The following is a 20,115-nucleotide window of genomic DNA, read 5'->3' on the forward strand; positions in this document are numbered from 1 at the left end:
TCCCCCCCCCCACCCAAATGTCTGCTACTTGGGGTCTCTTTCTGGTATCTTTCAACAGCTGAGAGGCTTCCAGCTGTCTGGGAGTGAAGGGGGCGTTATGTTGCATGCCCGCCCCCCGAAAACCCTCCCTCAGCCACTTTGGGAAACAAAGATGCTTGGAAACATGGAACTGTAGAGCTGGGACCCCCCAAGGTCATCTAGTCCAACCCCCTGCTCAGCCAGCTACTAAGCTCAAAGTTTTGCATTGCAAGGACTGAATCGTTGAAGTCTCATGTGAAGGACTTGGGGGGATGCTTTTCCTAAACCCAGCCTCATTTAATCCCCCACAGCAACCCTGTGAGGTAGACCAGGCCAACAGGAAGTTGGGTAGTACTTAATAATAATAATAATAAATTTTGTTATTATTTATACCCCCGCCCATCTGGCTGGTCTCCCCAGCCACTCTGGGCGGCTTCCAACACAATATTAAAATACAGTATTGCATCAAACATTAACAGTTTCCCTAAATAGGGCTGCCTTCAGTTGTCTTTTAAAAGTAAAATAGTTGTTTTTCTCTTTGACGTCTGGTGGGAGGGCGTTGCACAGGGCGGGCGCCACCACTGAGAAGGCCCTCTGCCTGGTTCCCTGTAACTTGGCTTCTTGCAGGGAGGGAACCGCCAGAAGGCCCTCGGCGCTGGACCTCAGTGTCTGGGCTGAGCAATGGGGGTGGAGACACTCCTTCAGGTATACTGGACCGAGGCCATTTAGGGCTTTCAAGGTCAGCACCAACCCTTTGAATTGTGCTCGGAAACACACTGGGAGCCAATGCAGATCTCTCAGGACCGGTGTTATGTGGTCTCAGCGGCCGCTCCCAGTCCCCAGTCTAGCTGCCGCATTCTGGATTAGTTGTAGTTTCCGGGTCACCTTCAAAGGCAGCCCCACGTAGAGCGCGTTGCAGTAGTCCAGTAGCCCTCAGTCTCTCTTCCAATTCTATGATGTTATGACTGGTTTCCAAAGTTGCGCCCAGTGAGTGTCATGGATGAGTGGGGGATGGGATTTGAACCTTGGCCTCTACCAGGTCCTAGTTGGATGCTCTAACCACTACACCAGGCTGGCATTTGGCCTTGCAAGGTTTCTGACCCAAAAGGCAGCAGCATTTTTCACAAAAAAGGTAAAGGACCCCTGACCGTTAAGTCCAGTCACGAACGACTCTGGGGTTGCGGCGCTCATCTCGCTTTATTGGCCGAGGGAGCCGGCGTACAGCTTCCGGGTCATGTGGCCAGCATGACTAAGCCGCTTCTGGCGAACCAGAGCAGTGCACGGAAACGCCGTTTACCTTCCCGCCGGAGCGGTGCCTATTTATCTACTTGCACTTTGACGTGCTTTCGAACTGCTAGGTGGGCAGGAGCAGGGACCGAGCAACGGGAGCTCACCCCGTCGCGGGGATTCGAACCGCCGACCTTCTGATCGGCAAGTCCTAGGCTCTGTGGTTAGATCACAGTGCCAACCGCATTTTCATTTTTTCACTTTAACAAGGAACAAAAAAACCTGTCTATGTGCTCACATGTGTGTGCCTGCCATGTCTCGTTTGAGATCCAGCCTTTCCCCCTTTCTGCCTTAACTTTCCCAATCTGTAAAATGGGCGACCCAGGCAAGAATCTAGAGAGACCCCTGAGCTTTGCAGTTACTTGACTTGAGTTGCTTAGTACTGACTGTGGCTCTGAGATGTTGCAGGCGATTTAATTAGTCCTGGCTGATTACCTAAAGAGCAGGAAGCAGCCTGACCACCCATTTCCCTTTTCCACTGTGTACATGGACTGACTGGGAAGAGGAAGTTAACCCTTGGGCTCCCAGGGAGTTGTGGCCCATGCCTTGAAGGCAATCTGGTGCCCTCCGATCTTGTTGGACTACAACTCCCATCAGCCCTGGCTGGCACAGAACTTTTTTGGGGGGGTTTGAGAGCACCAGGTGGGCTCATGCATATACCCAGTGAGATGCCAATTAAAGCCAAGCCTTTCAAAAGGCAAATTCATGCAATCGTAGAATTGGGAGGGGCCCCCTGAAGGTCATCCAGCCCAACCCGCTGCAGTGCAGGAATCGCAGCTGACAACTCCTCAACTGCTCCTCCTCTTGGTGGCGCAGCAAGAAAACGGCTAGCACGTTTGCGAAGCTAAGCAGGGTCCACTTGGGTTTCAAATTGGATGGGGGACCGTGCATTGCCCGGGGGTTGGACTAGATGTCCTTTGGGATCCCTTCTGCCACCTTCCTCTTTTTAAAGGCTGCTTAGCCTTAACCACTGAAATGAGTGCAATGGTAATACTTGGAACCTTTTCCAGGAGGAGTTCAATTTCATCTTCAGGAGAAAGATACTCCATTGTTTGGGGCGGGAAGGGGAGAGGCAGCTTCCGAAATGAACTTTTGGTGAAATAATTTTTTAACATATAAATTCCAGCAATCATTTATCATAACTTATTATCTTATACAATATTTTAGACTTCCATCAACAACCTCTGAAGATTTTCCGTTCTTTATCACTTGTTCTGCATTTCTTAATTTCTCTATTACTTTTAATTGCCCTTAACTAATAATTCTTTTCAAAGCCTTCCTTGCAATATTTCACAAAGTCCTCCTTACAGAAGTTCTTGCCGTCCTACTAGCGTAATCTGTTCGTCACAATTGCTTTCCAAATAGTTCAGATATTTACTCCAGTCCTCTAAGAATCTCTGATCCCGCAAGTTTCGCATCCTTCCTATTCATTTACTGTATCTAATTCTGCAGAGTCTGTTAATTTCATTTGCCATTCTTCTTTGGCAATTCTTCTTGCTTCCATTTTTGTGCCAATCGTATTCTTGCTGCTGTTGTTGCGTATAAAAACAATTTCTAGTCCTGTCTGTTAATATCCTCTCCTACAATGCCAAGTAAAAATGTTTCTGGTGAGAGAGAGAGAGAGAGATTAGAGAAATTCATGGGGGTGGTTTGGTCCATCAGCTAGGAACAAAGACCCTGAATTGACTGATAATGGAGCCTCCATGTTCAGAGAGTGTCTACCTCTAAATTTGTACTGGGGACGGAGGACAGAAGTAGCAGGAGTGTGTTTGTGTGTGTGTGCTCTGCTTGGGAGCTTCCAGAACAGGGGTCTGCAACCCGCGGCTCCAGAGCCGCATGTGGCTCTTTTACATCTTTGCTGCGGCTCTGGAGCGGATACTAGCGAGGGGAGGAGGCGCATTGTGCGCCCCGACACTCCTCACTGTGGTGGGCGCTGTACTGGCTGTGACGTCGCATGGGGGCGGTGCGTGCGTTAGTCACGCACCGTCCCGACGTCACCTTCCCGCCCGCTGTCAGATCGTGGCTCTGGAGATATATTTGTTTTAAATGTCGCAATGGTTTTGCGGCTCCCAGTTGTTGTTTTTTCTTCGGAAACGGGTCCAAGTGGCTCTTTTTGTCTTAAAGGTTGCAGACCCCTGTTCCAGAAGCACCTTGGCTGTCCTCTGTCGGAAGCAGGATCCTGGGGCGTTCTGATGCAGCTGCGCCGTTCATAGGGGACCTGGGAGGTTAAGATTCGGCATTTAAAAGCATGACTTCATTTAGCTCTGGAAGCAGCTTCATGCGCCGGGTTGCTAAGCCCCATTTTCCTCATTCCTCCGATGACTAAGTGCTGCCAGCCCCAAACACTAGGGATGAGCCGGCCAGAACAGCGAGCCCCAGGACGCCTTGTTCTGCAAGCTAAGGGCCAGGGTGTTGCTCCGCCACAGGGCAAAGAAAGGACTTCTGCCTCTGCTGCTAAGAGTTAACCTGTGGAACTCGCTGCCACAGGAAGCTGGGGTGGGTGGCCACCAATCTCGGGCTGGGCATATTCAATGACTACTCCCCGTGCCCGGATTGCATGCTTCCCGTGGGAATCTTCTCGGGTTCTTATGGAACCTCCAGCTCTAGCGGCAGTCTATCTATATTTCTAGGTTCTTTGGGGTATTTGGCCACTGTGAGGCTTGGCTAGATGGGCCCAATGGCCTAATCCCGAGCTCTCTCAACCGCCTGGCCTCACCCTAAGTCCCTGGGCCCCCCAGCGCCGGAATCCTCTTGGGGGATTGCAGGTTCCGGGCGCCAGCTGCATTGTGACGCAGCACTGAGTTCCGATTGGCACGTCTTCTGGGCTGGTGGGAGAGACAGAGAGACCTGCACCCGGGCCAGGCGCGGCGGGGGCACCACGTTGGACATCATGGGCCGCTTTGGAAGGTTGTTTCGCCGTCCCCGTCCCCCCCCCCCAGATTGGGCCCTCTGCTCTGCTGGCCTCCCGGGTGTAGGGGAGGGGGCTGGAGTCGCAAGCAAGGGTCGGATTCTGCCCTGTGGAAAGGCGCCATGCTCTCCCTGCCCCCACCCCGGCTAAACATGAAACTGCAACATGGATTGCAGCCCCTTCTCTACCCCCACATCTTGCGCCCCCCCCCATGACCAGCTGTCCCTTTTCCCTCTCCTCCACCTTCTTATCCAAGGCCAGCCCTGATATTCTGTCAGTTCTGGTTTTTTTGAGGGGGGAGGCGTTCCTTGCCCCCCCCCACCAAAGAGTCCTAGGTCTTGCTGGCCCCCCCCCCTTTCCCCAAATTGTCCTGAGCTGGAAAAGGCCGGAAAAGCTGCGCGCCTTTCAGGAAGTGACTCAGCCGTCTCAAATACAAGGCTGCTCAGGGGATTAGGAGGAAGAAGAGGAGAGTTTTTTTGGGTGGGGGGGGACAAGCCTCTGGAACACCCCCCCACTTCACCTCCTTACTGATGCTCTTCAGGGGCGAGCACAGGCAAGATCTAGGCTCATCCTACCCCTCCAGCCCCAAGGCCTGGCTTTTGGCTGCTCCCAGCACTTTGGGGGGGGGACCACCCCTGGTCGCCTTGCTTCCCCCTCCGTTCGCCATAGGCGACCTGAGTGGTGTGTTTTTTTGCTCTCTGGCAGATCTCCGGCTCCGGATCCGCCCAAAGTGGAGAAGCATGGCACAACGGTCAGGTGTGGATGGATTGGGCCTGTGTGGGGTACATGTAGCCCCCCCAAAAAAACTTCCTTATCCTGGGGTGCCCACCCTTATCTCACAAAACCTGCAGAGGCCTTTGAGAAGTGGTACCCAAGAACCTTGTGTTTCCTAGGGATGGAAGCAATCTCCCCCCCCCCCCAAAAAAAAAAATCTTGGAAGTTTTGGACCTGCCCCTGGCTGGAACCTGAAAATTGCCCCCCCCCCAATTTGACTCTTAGGAATAGTTTTATTTTCCCCCCAAATTTTTTTATTAAGTTTTTCACAATTATAATAAATATAACATAGAAAAAAAGAAAACGCACAAGAGAAAACACATTACAATACTAAAAAAAAGAAAAGCAAGAAAAATTTAAACACCTATCACTTGAAAAACCCAAGTTATCTTACATTGTTAACTGACTTCCTCGAATCCTTCCCTTCTGAATTTCATTGTATCTCCATATAACAGCTCTCCAATATCATTCTTCAGCTAAAATTATTTCCAACAATTAACTATCTTCTTCTCTTTCCTTAATATTCTAAATCCTTATAATTGGATCTTATTTTAATCCTCGGCCTGTTTGGTCCTTTTCAAGTGACTTCTAATTATTTATATTGCAATATTTAGCTAAATAGTCCTTAAATTGCTTCCCGTCTTCTTTCTGGTCACGGATTCTTCCAGTCAGGTCGGCTAGCTCCAAAAAGTCCAACATCTTCACCTGCTATTCTTCCACCACTGGAATTTCTTGGGATTTCCACTTTTTAGCGAACAGCAGTCTGGCCGTTGTGGCGGCATACAAAATAGTCTTTTTGGGGGCAATTCCATTCCTATTATTCCAAGTAGAAAGGCCTCTGGTTTCTGACATTTAGGAATGGTTTTTAAACACACACCCCCACTCCTCTCCAGACTGATCCCTGGAGTTTGGGGTACTTTCTGGCTTCCGTTGGGAGACCTTGGCTTCGGATGGTGGCGATTTCCCCACCAATGGCGGTTTTCCACCAGGGGTTGGGATGGATGACCCCTGGGGTTCCCTCCCCACCCCACGATTCTGTGACCTTTGACTTTCTCCGTTTCCAGCAAGGCTCCCGACCCCCCCAAGGCCAAAGACCAACACCATTCGACTCAACTCAAGTGTGGATGAGTATTTGGGTCAGGGTGGGGGGCAGGGAGTTAGCAATGGCAGGGCGCAGAGTGGGGCTGGTTTGCCCCCCACTTCTGCCCTTTGCAAGATGCATTTTTGGGGGTGGGGTGGGGGGCAAAGCTATTTAATTTTTCTCCTGGCCCTGCACTTGCGGGCCTGGAAACAACGTCCTTCTGCGGCCGCCTTACGCACCGTCCCAAAAGGCCTGGGTGGGAGGGGGATGAGGACCACCCTCAAACCCCCCCTCTCCTGGGGGGTCTCCCTAGGCTTCTAGCCCCCCCCCCCCAGAGACCAGGAATGTGCTTCCCTTTGGCAGGATTACGCTGGGGAAGAAATCTCCCGCCCCGGAACCCGCTAAGAAAGTCGAAGTGAAACAGGCAGATAAACCAAGGTGCGACTGAATTTTTTTTGGGGGGGTGCGACGCTACAGATGCTCTTCTGAGCTGTAGGAAAGGGCTTTGCATTTCAGGATAAGGGACTCTCCCTCCCCCCATTGGAAGGGTTGAGAGCTCCCTGCTCCCCTTTGCCACCCTCTGCTAATTTTTTTTGGGGGGGGGCAGCAGGAAAAAAAATTCCTGGGGTGGCACACAAGGGGCGAAGTCTTGTGTGCAACACATTAAGATTTCTGAAAGGGGAAAATCCCATATATATCAATGACAGGAGTGCACCGATGGAGGGAATATCATTGTGTGTTTTTTTTAGGGGGGGTCACTTCTTCCCCCATCTTGGGCCGCCCTCTCCAACTGTGCATTTCTTGTGCATGATCAGCGTTCGGGGAGGGGGGGGGATGTTTACACGGCTAATTCCAAACGACTTTGAACGCCGTCCAAAATGCACACACACGCCCATTATAAATGTCTTTTTCCAGCCCCCCCCAAACCCCGAGCCGCTCTTGTCCCTCTGCAGAAAACAAAGGCTGTGCAGCTCTGCCAATTCCCACCCCCCTCCCAAAAAAACCCCACCACTTTTTCTTTTTTTTAACCAAGTTGGAGAAAGTAACATGGAAAGCAATCCTGAGTCGAACCGTACCTGCTTGTCTGTTGCTCTGATGTGGACCCCCCCTGCCAAATTTAAGTCAGCCACCCACCCACCCCATCAGTTTGCAATGCTTCCAGCTCATAAGTCTGGAATTTGGGGGGGGTGTCTGTGTTGGGATGGGGGGAGGCAAGGAAAAGTCCCTCTCTACCAAAAAAAACCCCTCCTTTGTGAATACCTATGGGGAAGTTGGTTGCTTTGGGGAGAGAATGGAGGCGATGGATGATGTCAGGATGTTTTGAGCTGGGCTGGGGGTGCTTGTCCTAGCTTAGGCAGGGTTGCTGATGGGGGGGGGAGGCGCAGGATGTCTCTGTGCCCCTCCCCGCCTCCAACCGCCTTGCATTCCCACATTATCCGGCCTGTCCTTCAAGTCTACCTTATATGGGCAAAGGCTGCTTTTTGCTCTCCCGCCCTCCCTCCTTCCGCCTCTTTTCCGGTTGGCCGTTCCAGGTGCCAATTCTTATTCTTTCAGTCTCTGCCAGAGTAAAGGGAGGGGGGGAGGCAGCCTGTTTCCCGCACTGCCGCCCCCCCCCCCACTTACCTCGCTCTGTTTTCCCAAAATAGGAAAACCGGGTGTCCTGTTTGCCCTCTGAACCTAAAAGGAGCAGTCTAATCCAGCCTCCTTTTCTTGCAGAGGCCAAATACCCCGTCGAACCTAGGAACGCAGATAGACTGCCCCTGGAGCTGGAGGCTCCATTAGAAGAGCTGGGCTGCTGGATCAGGACGAGGGTCAACATCCTATTCTCGTAGGGGCCAGGGAAAACCCGCAAGCAGCCCTTGAGGTTTCCAGGAACTGGGATTCAAAAGCCTCGCTGCCTCTACCTCTGGCATGTTTTGGTTCGGACAGCCGGGTTTGAGTTGAGCCCCCCGAGGTTACCGTATATTTCCCCCCCCAATTTTTTTTTATTGATTTTCACAATATTATAAAAAACAAACAAACACACAAAACCAACAGAGATCATAGCCTTATTGAAAATTACAGTTATTAACTTTGTTAAGTGACTTCCCCGCTTCCCCTTGGTTCAGTTTCATTGCATGTCCATTAAACGGTTTTCCAAATCCCAATTTTTATGAAATTTAACTTAAACATTAACATCCTTAAATCTTCACCTTATAGAATTAAACATTATTACTTCATCACTTAACATAAATAAAATCCTAAGCCCATTAAGTATCTGCAAGCTATCTCCAGTTAATTTAACTTAACAAATTTAACTAAATAATCATTAAATTTCTTCCACTCTGCCTGATACTCCTCCTCCTTCTGGTCGCGGACTCTTCTGGTCACGTTGGCTAGCTCCGAAAAATCCATCATCTTCATCTGCCATTCTTCTATTGTTGGTAATTCTTGGGTTTTCCACTTTTTAGCTAACAAAATACGAGCAGCAGTTGTGGCATACAAAAATAATTTAACATCTTTCTTGGGCAATTCCAAACCTGTTATTCCAGGAAGAAAGGCCTCTGGTTTCTTTATAAATGCATATTTCAACATTTTTTTCAATTCATTATAAATCTTTTCCCAGAAGCCTTTCACCCTGGGACAGGAGCCACCAGAGGTTATAGCTGCTTGGGGAGGCGGCCTTGGCATGGGGGTTTGTGCCCAGGTTGCAGCGCTCTTACTTGGCCCCCGCCGGCCTGGCATTTGCAGTTCCTGGGCCATATCTCAGGGTAGGACACTTGCTTGGCATGCGGAAGGCTCCAGGTTCCTTCCCTGCTGGCAGGATCTCCAAGATACAGGGTTGGGAGTGTCCTTCACCTGCAACCCTGGAGAGCTGTTGGTCAGAGTAGACAACACTGAACTGAACTTGGTGTCAGGCAGCGTCCTTTACGCCCAGACCCTGCTGGGCAGCTGTACAGTGGTGCCCCGCAAGACGAACGCCTCGCAAGACGAAAAACTCGCAAAACGAAAGGTTTTTTCGTTTTCGAGTTGCTTCGCAAGACGAATTTCCCTATGGGCTTGCTTCGCAAAACGAAGCTTGCCCCGCAAGCTCCGGGGATAGCGGGGAAGCGCAGTGCGTCTTCCCCGCTGTCCCCGGACCTCTTTTGAAGCAAGGGGCGGCGGGGAGAAGATCGCTTCTCCCCGTTGCCAGCCCCGCAAGCTCCGGGGACAGAGGGGAAGGCGCAGCGCCTTCCCCTCTCTCCCCGGACCCCTTTTGAACCAAGGGGCGGCAAGGGGGAGAAGCGATCTTCTCCCCTCCGCCCCTTGCTTCAAAAGAGGGTTCAGAGGAGAAGGCGTGCGGCGCTTCCCCTCTGTCCCCGGACGGTCTCCATAGGAACGCATTGATTGATTTTCATTGCATTCCTATGGGAAACCGTGCTTCGCAAGACGAAAAACTCGCAAGAAGAAAAAACTTGCGGAACAAATTAATTTCGTCTTGCGAGGCACCACTGTATTGGAGTGCAGAAGGCCTGGTTGCAGCCTCCCCTCACACTAGGCATCACACTTACCTTTTGAAGTGCTGGGCTTATCTTGATAAGACCCTGCACCCACCCCTGTTTGCCCTGGAGGGGTCTGTAAGAAGAAGCTTAAGGTGTCTCTTTACGTAGAGGGGAAACTGAGGCAGAAGGAAGCGAGGGAACTACTTGAGGTGGCTTGCAAGTAGCAAGACTCTGGAGTCATGTTTGCAGGTCTTCCTCTTTCTCTCGCTCCCCCCCCCCACGAGGTTATGAAAGAGAAGGTGGTTTATTTATGCTGTAATTTTTGTGTCTTGGGATACTTGGCAAGTTCCACATTTCACAAAACCTTCCTCTCGCAGCAAATGTTCCTCCATTTGTGAGCTGGAGAGAGAGAGAGAAAGAGAGAGACCTTTGCTCTGGGGCCGGCAGCCTGACCCCAGAATGCAAACAAAACGTTTTGAAAAGGAAAAAATGCGACGGCTGGGGGGAGAGAGGACGGGATAGAGAGAAAATGTCGCAGCGGTTTCAAAGCAACATCCAATTAGATGCGTCTCAAAATATTCTGGGTATTGCTGAGCCAAGGTTCCCCAAGCCGTTTCCGAGAAACATTTGCCGTTGCAAAAATGTATGCGTGTGTGTTTGTGAATTGGATTTTATTTATATTTTTCGCATTTATATTGCACCCTTTTCTGCAAGGAGCTCAGGGTGGAGTACTTGATTCAGGGTGGAGTACCTGGCTTGAGAGCAGTACATGTGAAAAGGATCTAGGAGTCTTGGTTGACCACAAACTTGATATGAGCCAACAGTGTGACGCGGCAGCTAAAAAAGCCAATGCAATTCTGGGCTGCATCAATAGGAGTATAGCATCTAGATCAAGGGAAGTAATAGTGCCACTGTATTCTGCTCTGGTCAGACCTCACCTGGAGTACTGTGTCCAGTTCTGGGCACCACAGTTCAAGAAGGACACTGACAAACTGGAACGTGTCCAGAGGAGGGCAACCAAAATGGTCCAAGGCCTGGAAACGATGCCTTATGAGGAACGGCTAAGGGAGCTGGGCATGTTTAGCCTGGAGAAGAGGAGGTTAAGGGGTGATATGATAGTCATGTTCAAATATAGAAAAGGATGTCACATAGAGGAGGGAGAAAGGTTGTTTTCTGCTGCTCCAGAGAAGCGGACACGGAGCAATGGATCCAAACTACAAGAAAGAAGATTCCACCTCAACCTTAGGAAGAACTTCCTGACAGTAAGAGCTGTTTGACAGTGGAATTTGCTGCCAAGGAGTGTGGTGGAGTCTCCTCCTTTGGAGGTCTTTAAGCAGAGGCTTGACAACCATATGTCAGGAGTGCTCTGATGGTGTTTCCTGCTTGGCAGGGGGTTGGACTCGATGGCCCTTGTGGTCTCTTCCAACTCTAGGATTCTTCTCCCCCTCCTCATTTAATCCCTGCACCAACCCTGTGAGGTTAGGTTAGGCTGAGGGAGGCAGTGACTGAACCCGCAAGCAGCATGCCTGATTGAGGATTCGGACCCCGGTCTCTCCGAGGTCCTAGTCTGACGCATTCTAACCACTACACCGCACTGCCTCATCTTCAGACCCGCCTGGAATTTTTGGCGGTGCATCGCCACCTTCCAAGGGCTGGCAGAGCCCTTGCTTGGCGTGCAGAAGGTCCCGGGTTCAATCCCTGAATGCGCCTCCTGGAGCTGCCAGCCAGTGTAGGCAGTCCTGAGCTAGGTCTGAGTCGGTAGCTTCCTGTTTAAAACAGCCCTGTGCTAAACTCCATGAGGACTGGCACCTTACTTAGACGGAGGTTGAGCACTGGCAGGCAGGAAACCCCTGGCATCCCCTGGTAATGCCCGCTGTCTGAACCTTGGGAAGCCCCTGCCGGCCAGTGCATGCAGCACTGACCTAGGCTGACCAAGTCTCCTCCAGCTTCCTCTCAAGATATATGCCCATCTCGAACGACGCACCCATCCACCTGCTCCCCGGCGCCCGTGGGTGGCATTGCAGGGACCCAGTTTCTCCCTTGCAGATGCCGGCTCTGGCTGGCAGCAGTTACAGAGCCACACCTCGGGGCTTCTCCGGCCTTGCGCAACCCTCCTCCGGGCGGTTTGGGTCTTTGCCTTCTCTCTTAAAAGCGAGGTAGTCTCGGAAGTGTACCTTGCGTCACTGCGGCCGTGGCGAGATTGTGAAGGGACCTGTGGCTTGCGAGAGCCGGACGTGAGGTGGAGGCGCATGATGGGCTGAAGTTGTTGCTCAACACAACCTGGGAGGGGGGAGGATGAGGTGGATCGAGCCCCTCTCCACCCCCTGTCACTCTCGGCTTGAAACCAGAAGGATGTTGCCTGGCTGTTCCTCATTTATTGCTGATTTATCCCCCCTTTTTCTCCCAGGAGCTCCAGGGGGTGCAAAGCGCTCCCCTACTCCCTGTTTCATCTTCACAACAACCCAGTGAGGTAGGGCTTAGGCTGAGAGGCAGTGGATGGCCCCAAGGTCACCCAGGGGAGGATTTGAACTCGGGTGTCTCCCAACAAGGTTGCAGGTTCGATCCCCGTATAGGACGGCCGCATGTGTCCTCCTTTGCAGAGAGTCATTTTCCCTTCCAACTCTGTGAATCTGTGCTAATAATAATAATAATAACAATAATAATAATAATAATAGTAATAATAATTTATTATTTATACCCCTCCCATCTGGCTGGGTTTCCCCAGCCACTCTGGGCGGCTTCCAACAGAACACTAAAATACAATAACCTCTTAAACATTCAAAGCTTCCCTCAGCAGGGCTGCCTTCAGATGTCTTCTAAAAGTCTGGTAGTTGTTTATCTCTTTGACATCTGGTGGGAGGGCGTTCCACAGGGCGGGTGCCACTGCCGAGAAGGCCCTAAAAAATCTCCTTAAAAAGGTAAAGGTACCCCTGATTGTTAAGTCGCGAACGACTCTGGGGTTGTGGTGCTCATCTCGCTTTATTGGCCGAGAGAGCCGGTGTTTGTCTACAGACAGTTTTTCCGGGTCATGTGGCCAGCAGGATTAAGCTGCTTCTGGCAAACCAGAGCAGTGCACGGAAATGCCGTTTACCTTCCCTCCGGAGCAGTACCTATTTATCTACTTGCACTTTGACGTGCTTTCGAACTGCTAGGTTGGCAGGAGCAGGGACCAAGCAACGTGAGCTCACCCTGTTGCGGGGATTCGAACCGCCGACCTTCTGATCAGCAAGTCCTAGGCTCTGTGGTTTAACCCACAGCGCCACCTGCATCAAACTCCTAGTCCTCATTTAATCCCCACAACAGCCCTGAGAGGTAGGTTAGGCTGAGAGGCAGTAGCTGCCCCTCAACATCAGCCGGTGAGCTTCATGGCCAAGTGGAGGATTCGAACCCTGGGCTCCAAGGTCCTAGCCTAACACTCTAACCATTGCACCACACTGCCTCTTGGTGTAGGCAGGTGTTGCCCTCACTCCGCCCAGCTGAGTGCATCCTTTATCTGCAAAGATTAAAAGAAACCTGCCTAAGACCCTTGCACCTACGGGACCGCCTCTCCTGGTAAGCCCCACAGAAGACCTTAAGGTCCATAAATAGCAACACCCTAGAGGTCCCGGGCCCTAAGGAAGTCAGATTAGCCTCAACCAGAGCCAGGGCCTTCTCAGTGATGGCTCCAGCCTGGTGGAACGCTCTGTCTCATGAGACCAGGGCCCTGCGGGATCTGATTTCTTTCCACAGGGCCTGCAAGACAGAGTTGTTCCGCCTGGCCTTTGGCTTGGAATCAACTTGATCCCCTACCCCTCTTTCCTTTTTCCTTCTGTGATGGAACTCCCGTTTGGGGACTTCCCTGGCTTTTTCTGGCCCACCTAGGACCAGTCTGGATAGTTGGCCTTGGTGAAAACTTGATGTTTTCATCCCCCGAAAAAGATTTTGATTTGAGTTTCTGCTGAAATGAGGCTGCATTTTAATCTTGTTTTTAAGTTGTATTTTAATCAATTGTTTTTATACCTGGCGTTAGCCGCCCTGAGCCCAGTCTTGGCTGGGGAGGGCGGGGTATAAATAAAATATATTATTATTATTATTATTATTATTTTATGCACACACTCTGTTTCCTAAGCTGCACTCCTGCCTGCCTCCCTTGCCATGTTGGCATTGCAGCGCCACCTCCCCAGCCCTGCTTAGGTCTAAAGTACTTGTTGCAAAGTCTCCTCTGAGTTTGCCTTCCAAGAAAGGACCTCCTTCAGTTTCCTTGAGCCGATTTGTTCTGGTCTTCTCCAGTTGCAGGCTGCCTGTTTTCTCCCTGCCTCTCGCCCGCTCCCCATTCCTGCTCCCGCAGAGTCGGGGCTGTGCCACAACTCGCCTGCAGCCCAGAGGCAGGAATCGTGGCCAGGCCTGGCGCTGCCTGTTTGGATTAAGGGAGCGGCTGCCGTTTCCGCTTCACCCTTTGGTGCCCGGAGGGAGGCTGAGCTGCGGGGGAACCCGGTGTTTGTGTGTCCAAGGCCTTCTGTGTTTGGCAGCGCAGAGGGCAGGAACCTGAAAGGCCATAGTAATAATAATAATAATAATAATAATAATAATAATAATAATAATAATAAATTGTTGCTGCGTTCCAAAGGAAGGATCCCAGGATCCAGGGCTTCCCAAACTTGGGTCTTCAGCTCCTTTTGGACTACAATTCCCATCACCCCTAGCTAGCAGGACCAGTGGTCAGGGATGATGGGGATGGTACAGTGAGGGGGAAAACGTATTTGATCTCCTGCTAAGTTTGTCCGTTTGCCATCTGACGAAGAAATGACCAGTCCATTAATTTTAATGGTAGGTTTATTGTAGCTGTGAGAGACAGAATAACAACAGGAAAACCCCCCAGAAACCCAGAAGACAAAAATCAGAGATTGATGTGCATATCAACCTTGGGATAGAGGTTTCCTCTTGTGTGTGTGTGTGGTTTTTGATGTTGTTTAGTGGTGTCCGCCTCTTCGTGACCCCCTGGACCAGAGCATGCCAGGCACTCCTGTCTTCCACTGCCTCCCGCAGTTTGGTCAAACTCATGTTCGTAGCTTCGAGAACACTGTCCCACCATCTCGTCCTCTGTCGGCCCCTTCTCCTTGTGCCCTCCATCTTTCCCAACATCAGGGTCTTTTCCAGGGAGTCTTCTCATGAGGTGGCCAAAGTCTTGGAGCCTCAGCTTCAGGATCTGTCCTTCCAGTGAGCACTCAGGGCTGATTTCCTTAAGGATGGAGAGGTTTTATCTTCTTGCAGTCCATGGGACTCTCAAGAGTCTTCTCCAGCACCAGAATTCAAAAGCATCCATTCTTCGGCCATCAGCCTTCTTTATGGTCCAGCTCTCACTTCCATACATCACTACTGGGAAAACCATACAATAATAATAATAAATTTTATTTATACCCCGCCCTCCCCAGCCAAGACCGGGCTCAGGGCAGCTAACAACCAATAATAAAAACAAATTGATTGAAATACAACTTAAAAAACAAGATTAAAATACAACATTAAAACATTAAAATGCAGCCTCTTCACAGGAGGAGAAAGGAAAAAAGAAAGAGGGGGGAGGGGATCAAGTTGATTCCAAGCCGAAGGCCAGGCGGAACAACTCTGTCTTACAGGCCCTGCGGAAAGAAATCGGATCCCGCAGAGCCCTGGTCTCATGAGACAGAGCGTTCCACCAGGCTGGAGCCATCACTGAGAAGACCCTGGCTCTGGTTGAGGCTAACCTGACTTCCTTAGGGCCCGGGACCTCTAGGGTGTTGCTATTTATGGACCTTAAGGTCCTCTTGTGGGGCATACCGGGAGAGGCGGTCCCGTATGTATGAGGGTCCTGGGCTGTGAAGGGCTTTAAAGGTCAAAACCAGCACCTTAAATCTGAGTAGGTAAGAGCGGGGCTCGACCAGGCTGCTTGGGAGTGCCCAGACCTAACGGGCAAAAATCTCTCCTCTTTTGCTAGATGAGAGGGCTATTGATGGACACTGGCTATGCGCACTCTGTGGCAGCAAGGCTTGGCAGGAGAGGCCGAGTTGCTCTTGCGCTCAGATCCTGTTTGTGGATTTCCGTGTACATCTACTTGGTTGTGAGAAGAGGAGCTGGGCCATTATTGGCCGGATCCGGCACTCGGGCTCTTCTCAGGCTCTTTTTGGCACGTGCATGTGTGTGCGCGCACACACACAACTGGTGTGGTTTTGAGGCTGTTTCTATGTCCCAGACCTTTGCCAACCTCTCCTCCCCCCCATTGCATTCTACCAGCTCCTTCTATACCCCCCTCCTTGCGCATGAAGACCCCAGACAGTAAAAGACACACATGTGTGTGTGTGCGCGCGCGCACACACACACACACACACACAGAGTCCTTGCCAGCCTGGCTGCTTTTCCTGTTCTGCCAGTTGCCACAATTCTCTGAGCACCCTTGTGCTGAGAGAGGAAGGTGGAGGAGGAGAACTCACCTGACAGCTTTGTGTGCATGGGGGGGGGGTATGATTGGGTGCGGAGAAGAGATGGCCGTGGAAATCGGCTGGGGCGCATGGTGGTCTGCTTGCCCAGGCGGCTCGAGTCCCGTGCGGACCTTGCCACCGGCTTCCTATAGAGTTACTTCTCTTTCCCGCCTGCCTGCCCAAGTTTCTAGTCCTCAGCTTTCTGCATGGAAACATTCCACAAAGATGCCCCTCCATTTTCCAAGCACAACCCCTTTCTTTCCTCCCCCTCCTCCCCCACCCCATGGTGGACTGGCAGCCCTGTACTACTTAAGCGGATTAAATTGCAAACACCTTTCTTCTTTTTTGATTTGCATAATTCAGCCCAGCCTTGGAATTTGGGCTTCCTGGTTGCAGATAAGCTCATATTTTGCATCTGTGGTGCAGAACCCTGCAGTTGTATGTTAAACACGTCCCCATGTGGCCTGCCCTCCCGCTTGCCCTCATACATTTAATAATAATAATGATTTATTAATTTTCCCCTCCCATCTGGCTGGGTTTCCCCAGCCACTCTGGGTGGCTTCCTACAAAACACTAAAATACAATGACCTATTAAACATTCAAAGATTCCCTAAACAGGGCTGCCTTCACATGTCTTCTAAAAGTTTGGTAGTTGTTGTTCTCTTTGACATCTGGTGGGAGGGTGTTCCACAGGGCGGGCATCACCACTGAGAAGGCCCTCTGCCTGCTTCCCTGTAACTTTGCTTCTCGCAGGGAGGGAACCGCCAGAAGGCCCTCGGCGCTGGATCTCAGTGTCCGGGCAGAATGATGGGGGTGGAGACGCTCCTTCAGGTATCCCGGGCCGAGGCCGTTTAGGGCTTTAAAGGTCAGCACCAACACTTTGAATTGTGCTTGGAAATGTACTGGGAGCCAATGTAGGTCTTTCAGGACCGGTGTTACGTGGTCTCGGCAGCCGCTCCCAGTCCCCAGTCTAGCTGCCGCATTCTGAATTAGTTGTAGTTTCCAAGTCACCTTCAAAGGTAGCCCCACGTAGAGCGCATTGCAGTAGTCCGAGCGGGAGATAACCAGAGCATGCACCACTCTGGCGAGACAGTCCGCTGGCAGAGAGGGTCTCAACCTGCGTACCAGATGGAGCTGATAAATCTTTTAATGTTGATTTAGCAGTGCCTTAGGACACCTAACCCTTTCTGCAACACTTTAACTCTGCAAAGTATATTTTGTGAGCCGCTGCATTTCCTCTGAGCAGTGGCCATTTTACAGAGTGGGGAACTGAGGCAGAGAGAGAGAGAGAGAGAGAGACTTCTCCATAGCCTGGCGTCGTAACCTGTGCAGAGATGGAGTGTGTGTGCACATGGGAATGTTTCAGGTCATACGGATCCAGTTCTCTATCCATTGAGGCTTCATGTCTGCACACGCTATTCCCCTCCCCCCCCCGGCCCCCGGAGTCTCTGCAAGATCAGAAGAGTTCAACAGCCCAGTTTGGAGCGTCTGCTTGGCCAGAATTTCTGCGCATGGTGGTTTCGACAAGCCTTTTCTCAGCTTCCTCTTGCAGAAACCCCCGGGTTAAGCGATAGCTGTGCGGTTGCCACACAGAGGTCAGGAGCTGTTGAGGCTTGCGACAGGAGGTGGGGGGGGGCAGGGTGACTCCATTGCCCTGAGCCGCATGTGGGTTTTCCCCAGAATATATTTCTGCACCCATTCCGCTGCGCGAAGTTCAACTGGTGGGGAGTGTCGTTAAGGATAAAGCAATCAAGTCTATGGAGGCAGTGAGAGATTTTACTTTCTTGGGCTCCATGATCACTGCAATGGGGACAGCAGTCACGAAATTGAAAGACGCCTGCTTCTTGGGAGAAAAGCAATGACAAACCTAGACAGCATCTTAAAAAGCAGAGACATCACCTTGCCAACAAAGGTCCGTATAGTTAAAGCTATGGCTTTCCCAGTAGTGATGTTTGGAAGTGAGAGCTGGACCACAAAGAAGGCTGATCGCCGAAGAATGGATGCTTTTGAATTCTGGTGCTGGAGGAGACTCTGGAGAGCCCCATGGACAGCAAGAAGACCCAACCTCTCCATTCTGAAGGAAATCAGCCCTGAGTGCTCACTGGAAGGACAGATCCTGAAGCTGAGGCTCCAAGACTTTGGCCACCTCCTGAGAAGAGAAGACTCCCTGGAAAAGACCCTGATGTTGGGAAAGATGGAGGGCGCAAGGAGAAGGGGACGACAGAGGACGAGATGGTGGGACAGTGTTCTCGAAGCTACCAGCATGAGTTTGACCAAACTGCAGGAGGCAGTGGAAGACAGGAGGGCCTGGCGTGCTCTGGTCCAGGGGGTCACAAAGAGTCGGACACGACTAAACAACAACAACAAAATCAAGGCTATAGAAGAACAAGCCTTGCTTGAAGCAGAGGCAGCATGGCTTCTGCAAGGACAAGTCCTGTCTCCCGAAGCTGTCAGAGTTCTTTGAGTTTAAATGAGCATATTCTGGAAGAAGCCTTTAAAAAAAGTCCCATGTGCTCAGAGACTCCCATATGCTCATTGGGGGAGATAGGAAGCCCAGAGCGCTTGTTCCGTAGATGTCCCTTTTATGAAGAGGCACGGAGTGAGACCATTGATCCCCTGCTGGTGAGGCTCGCTGACCTCCCGGAAAAGCCAAAAATTAGACCTTTTCCTGTTAGGCAAAGATCATAAGACAACCCGGACGGTCGCCAGATTCTGTGTACAGATCTGTAGGCGCACACCATCCCTCGACTCAAACTATTTCGTTTAAAAAATCCCCAAACTCTGTTCCATGGGAGACCCTGGATCATCTGTCTGCAGTAGCTTATCTTAAAGTTTTAAGCGTCTATACGCTTATCGCATTTATAAATTTTAAATTTATTATTGTACATTGTTTTAAATGTTTGTTTTCCTTCTGTTTTTTTCCCAATTTTTTTATTGATTTTCCACAAATTTTTTAAACACATAAACAAACAAACATAAATCCTAACCTTATTAAGACTAAACTTTTTAACATTGTCAAGTGACTTCCTCATATCCCCCTGGTTGAATTTCAGTGTGTATCATTTTAACGGTTTTCCAAAACCAGTATTCTTATAAAATTAACTTAAACATGTAACATCTTTCTTTCTTTCCAATTTATCATTAAACATTACAGTGGTGCCCCGCAAGACGAATGCCTCGCAAGACGGAAAACTCGCTAGATGAAAGAGTTTTCCGTTTTGGAGGTGCTTCGCAAAACAAATTCCCTATGGGCTTGCTTCGCAAGACGACAATGTCTTGCGAGTTCCTGCTGGTTTTTTTTCCTCCACCCCTTTTTCTAAGCCGCTAAGCCGCTTATCAGCTGATTCGATCAGCAGATAAGCCGCTAAAAGCCGCTAATAGCGCTAATCCGCTTATCCTTCAATGGGCTTGCTTCGCAAGACAAAAAAACCGCTAGACGAAGAGAATCACAGAACGGATTCTTTTCGTCTTGCGAGGCACCACTGTAATTCATCACATTACATATTTCAATCCTAAGCCTATCTGGTATTTGCAAGCTTTTCCATTTAATTAAACTTGACATATTTAACTAAATAGTCTTTAAATTTCGACCATTCTTCCTGGTACTCCTCCTCCTTCTGGTCACAGGCTTCCAGTCAGGTCAGCTAGCTCCGAAAAATCCATCATCTTGTTTGTTATCCTTCTGGGATTGTACCCCCAAGTGTGTTTTATAAGCTGGTCTCTGACCGTAATAATGTATTTATTTATTTTAAAAACACAAGCATGTAGGCAGAAGTGACTTTAGGGTCCTTGAACTCTCAAATAGGTTCCTGACAAAATGCCTCGCCGACGATTCCTGAGTTCTGTTGTGCATCAGGAACCGGTTAAGTAGCAGGAAGCGATAAACGGACACTTCTCCGATGGGGGAGAAGTAGAAAGGGGAAACCTTTTCTCTCCGCAACCCCCCCCCAAGGTCAGAATTGGGTCCTGTTCTTTTTAACCCGTTCATAAACCATCTAGAGTTAGGAGTGAGCAAGCCAAGTTTGCTGATTATACTAAAATGGTTCGGGGTCGTTAGAACAAAAAGAGATTGTTATGAGTTCCGAAAGGACCTCTCCAAACTAAGTGAATGGGTGGTAAGGCGGCAATTGCAATTCGTTGCAAACCAGTGTAAAA

At 50.4% G+C, this 20,115-nt stretch overlaps 2 protein-coding genes and 1 long non-coding RNA gene across 8 annotated transcripts in view; all 3 read left to right on the forward strand.

Moving 5' to 3' along the window:
- Window positions 1-20,115, forward strand: part of LOC310712949 — a 2,318,697-nt gene that overhangs the window by 88,283 nt on the left and 2,210,299 nt on the right. The gene's annotated exons all lie outside the window — the stretch shown is intronic.
- Window positions 1-20,115, forward strand: part of LOC310712937 (amino acid transporter heavy chain SLC3A2-like) — a 128,534-nt gene that overhangs the window by 45,465 nt on the left and 62,954 nt on the right. The window lies entirely within an intron of this gene.
- VASP (vasodilator stimulated phosphoprotein) overlaps window positions 1-20,115 on the forward strand; it is a 47,304-nt gene that overhangs the window by 7,277 nt on the left and 19,912 nt on the right. For 2 of the 6 annotated variants that reach the window (XM_083516270.1, XM_083516269.1), the window contains exons 1-4: window positions 4,143-4,212; window positions 4,919-4,969; window positions 6,052-6,105; window positions 6,432-6,506. The exons of 1 other annotated variant lie outside the window; for it this stretch is intronic. In XM_083516270.1, coding sequence (XP_083372396.1) covers window positions 4,196-4,212; window positions 4,919-4,969; window positions 6,052-6,105; window positions 6,432-6,506 — 197 coding nt within the window. In that variant the 5' untranslated portion in view covers window positions 4,143-4,195. Of the gene's footprint in view, window positions 1-4,140; window positions 4,213-4,918; window positions 4,970-6,051; window positions 6,106-6,431; window positions 6,507-20,115 lie in introns of those variants that run through there. 3 more of the 6 variants (XM_083516268.1, XM_083516273.1, XM_083516271.1) reach the window with 3 other exon arrangements.

Source organism: Podarcis liolepis, assembly GCF_965112155.1.
Source record: "Podarcis liolepis genome assembly, chromosome: 7".
In the NCBI taxonomy this organism is placed as follows: Eukaryota; Metazoa; Chordata; class Lepidosauria; order Squamata; family Lacertidae; genus Podarcis; species Podarcis liolepis.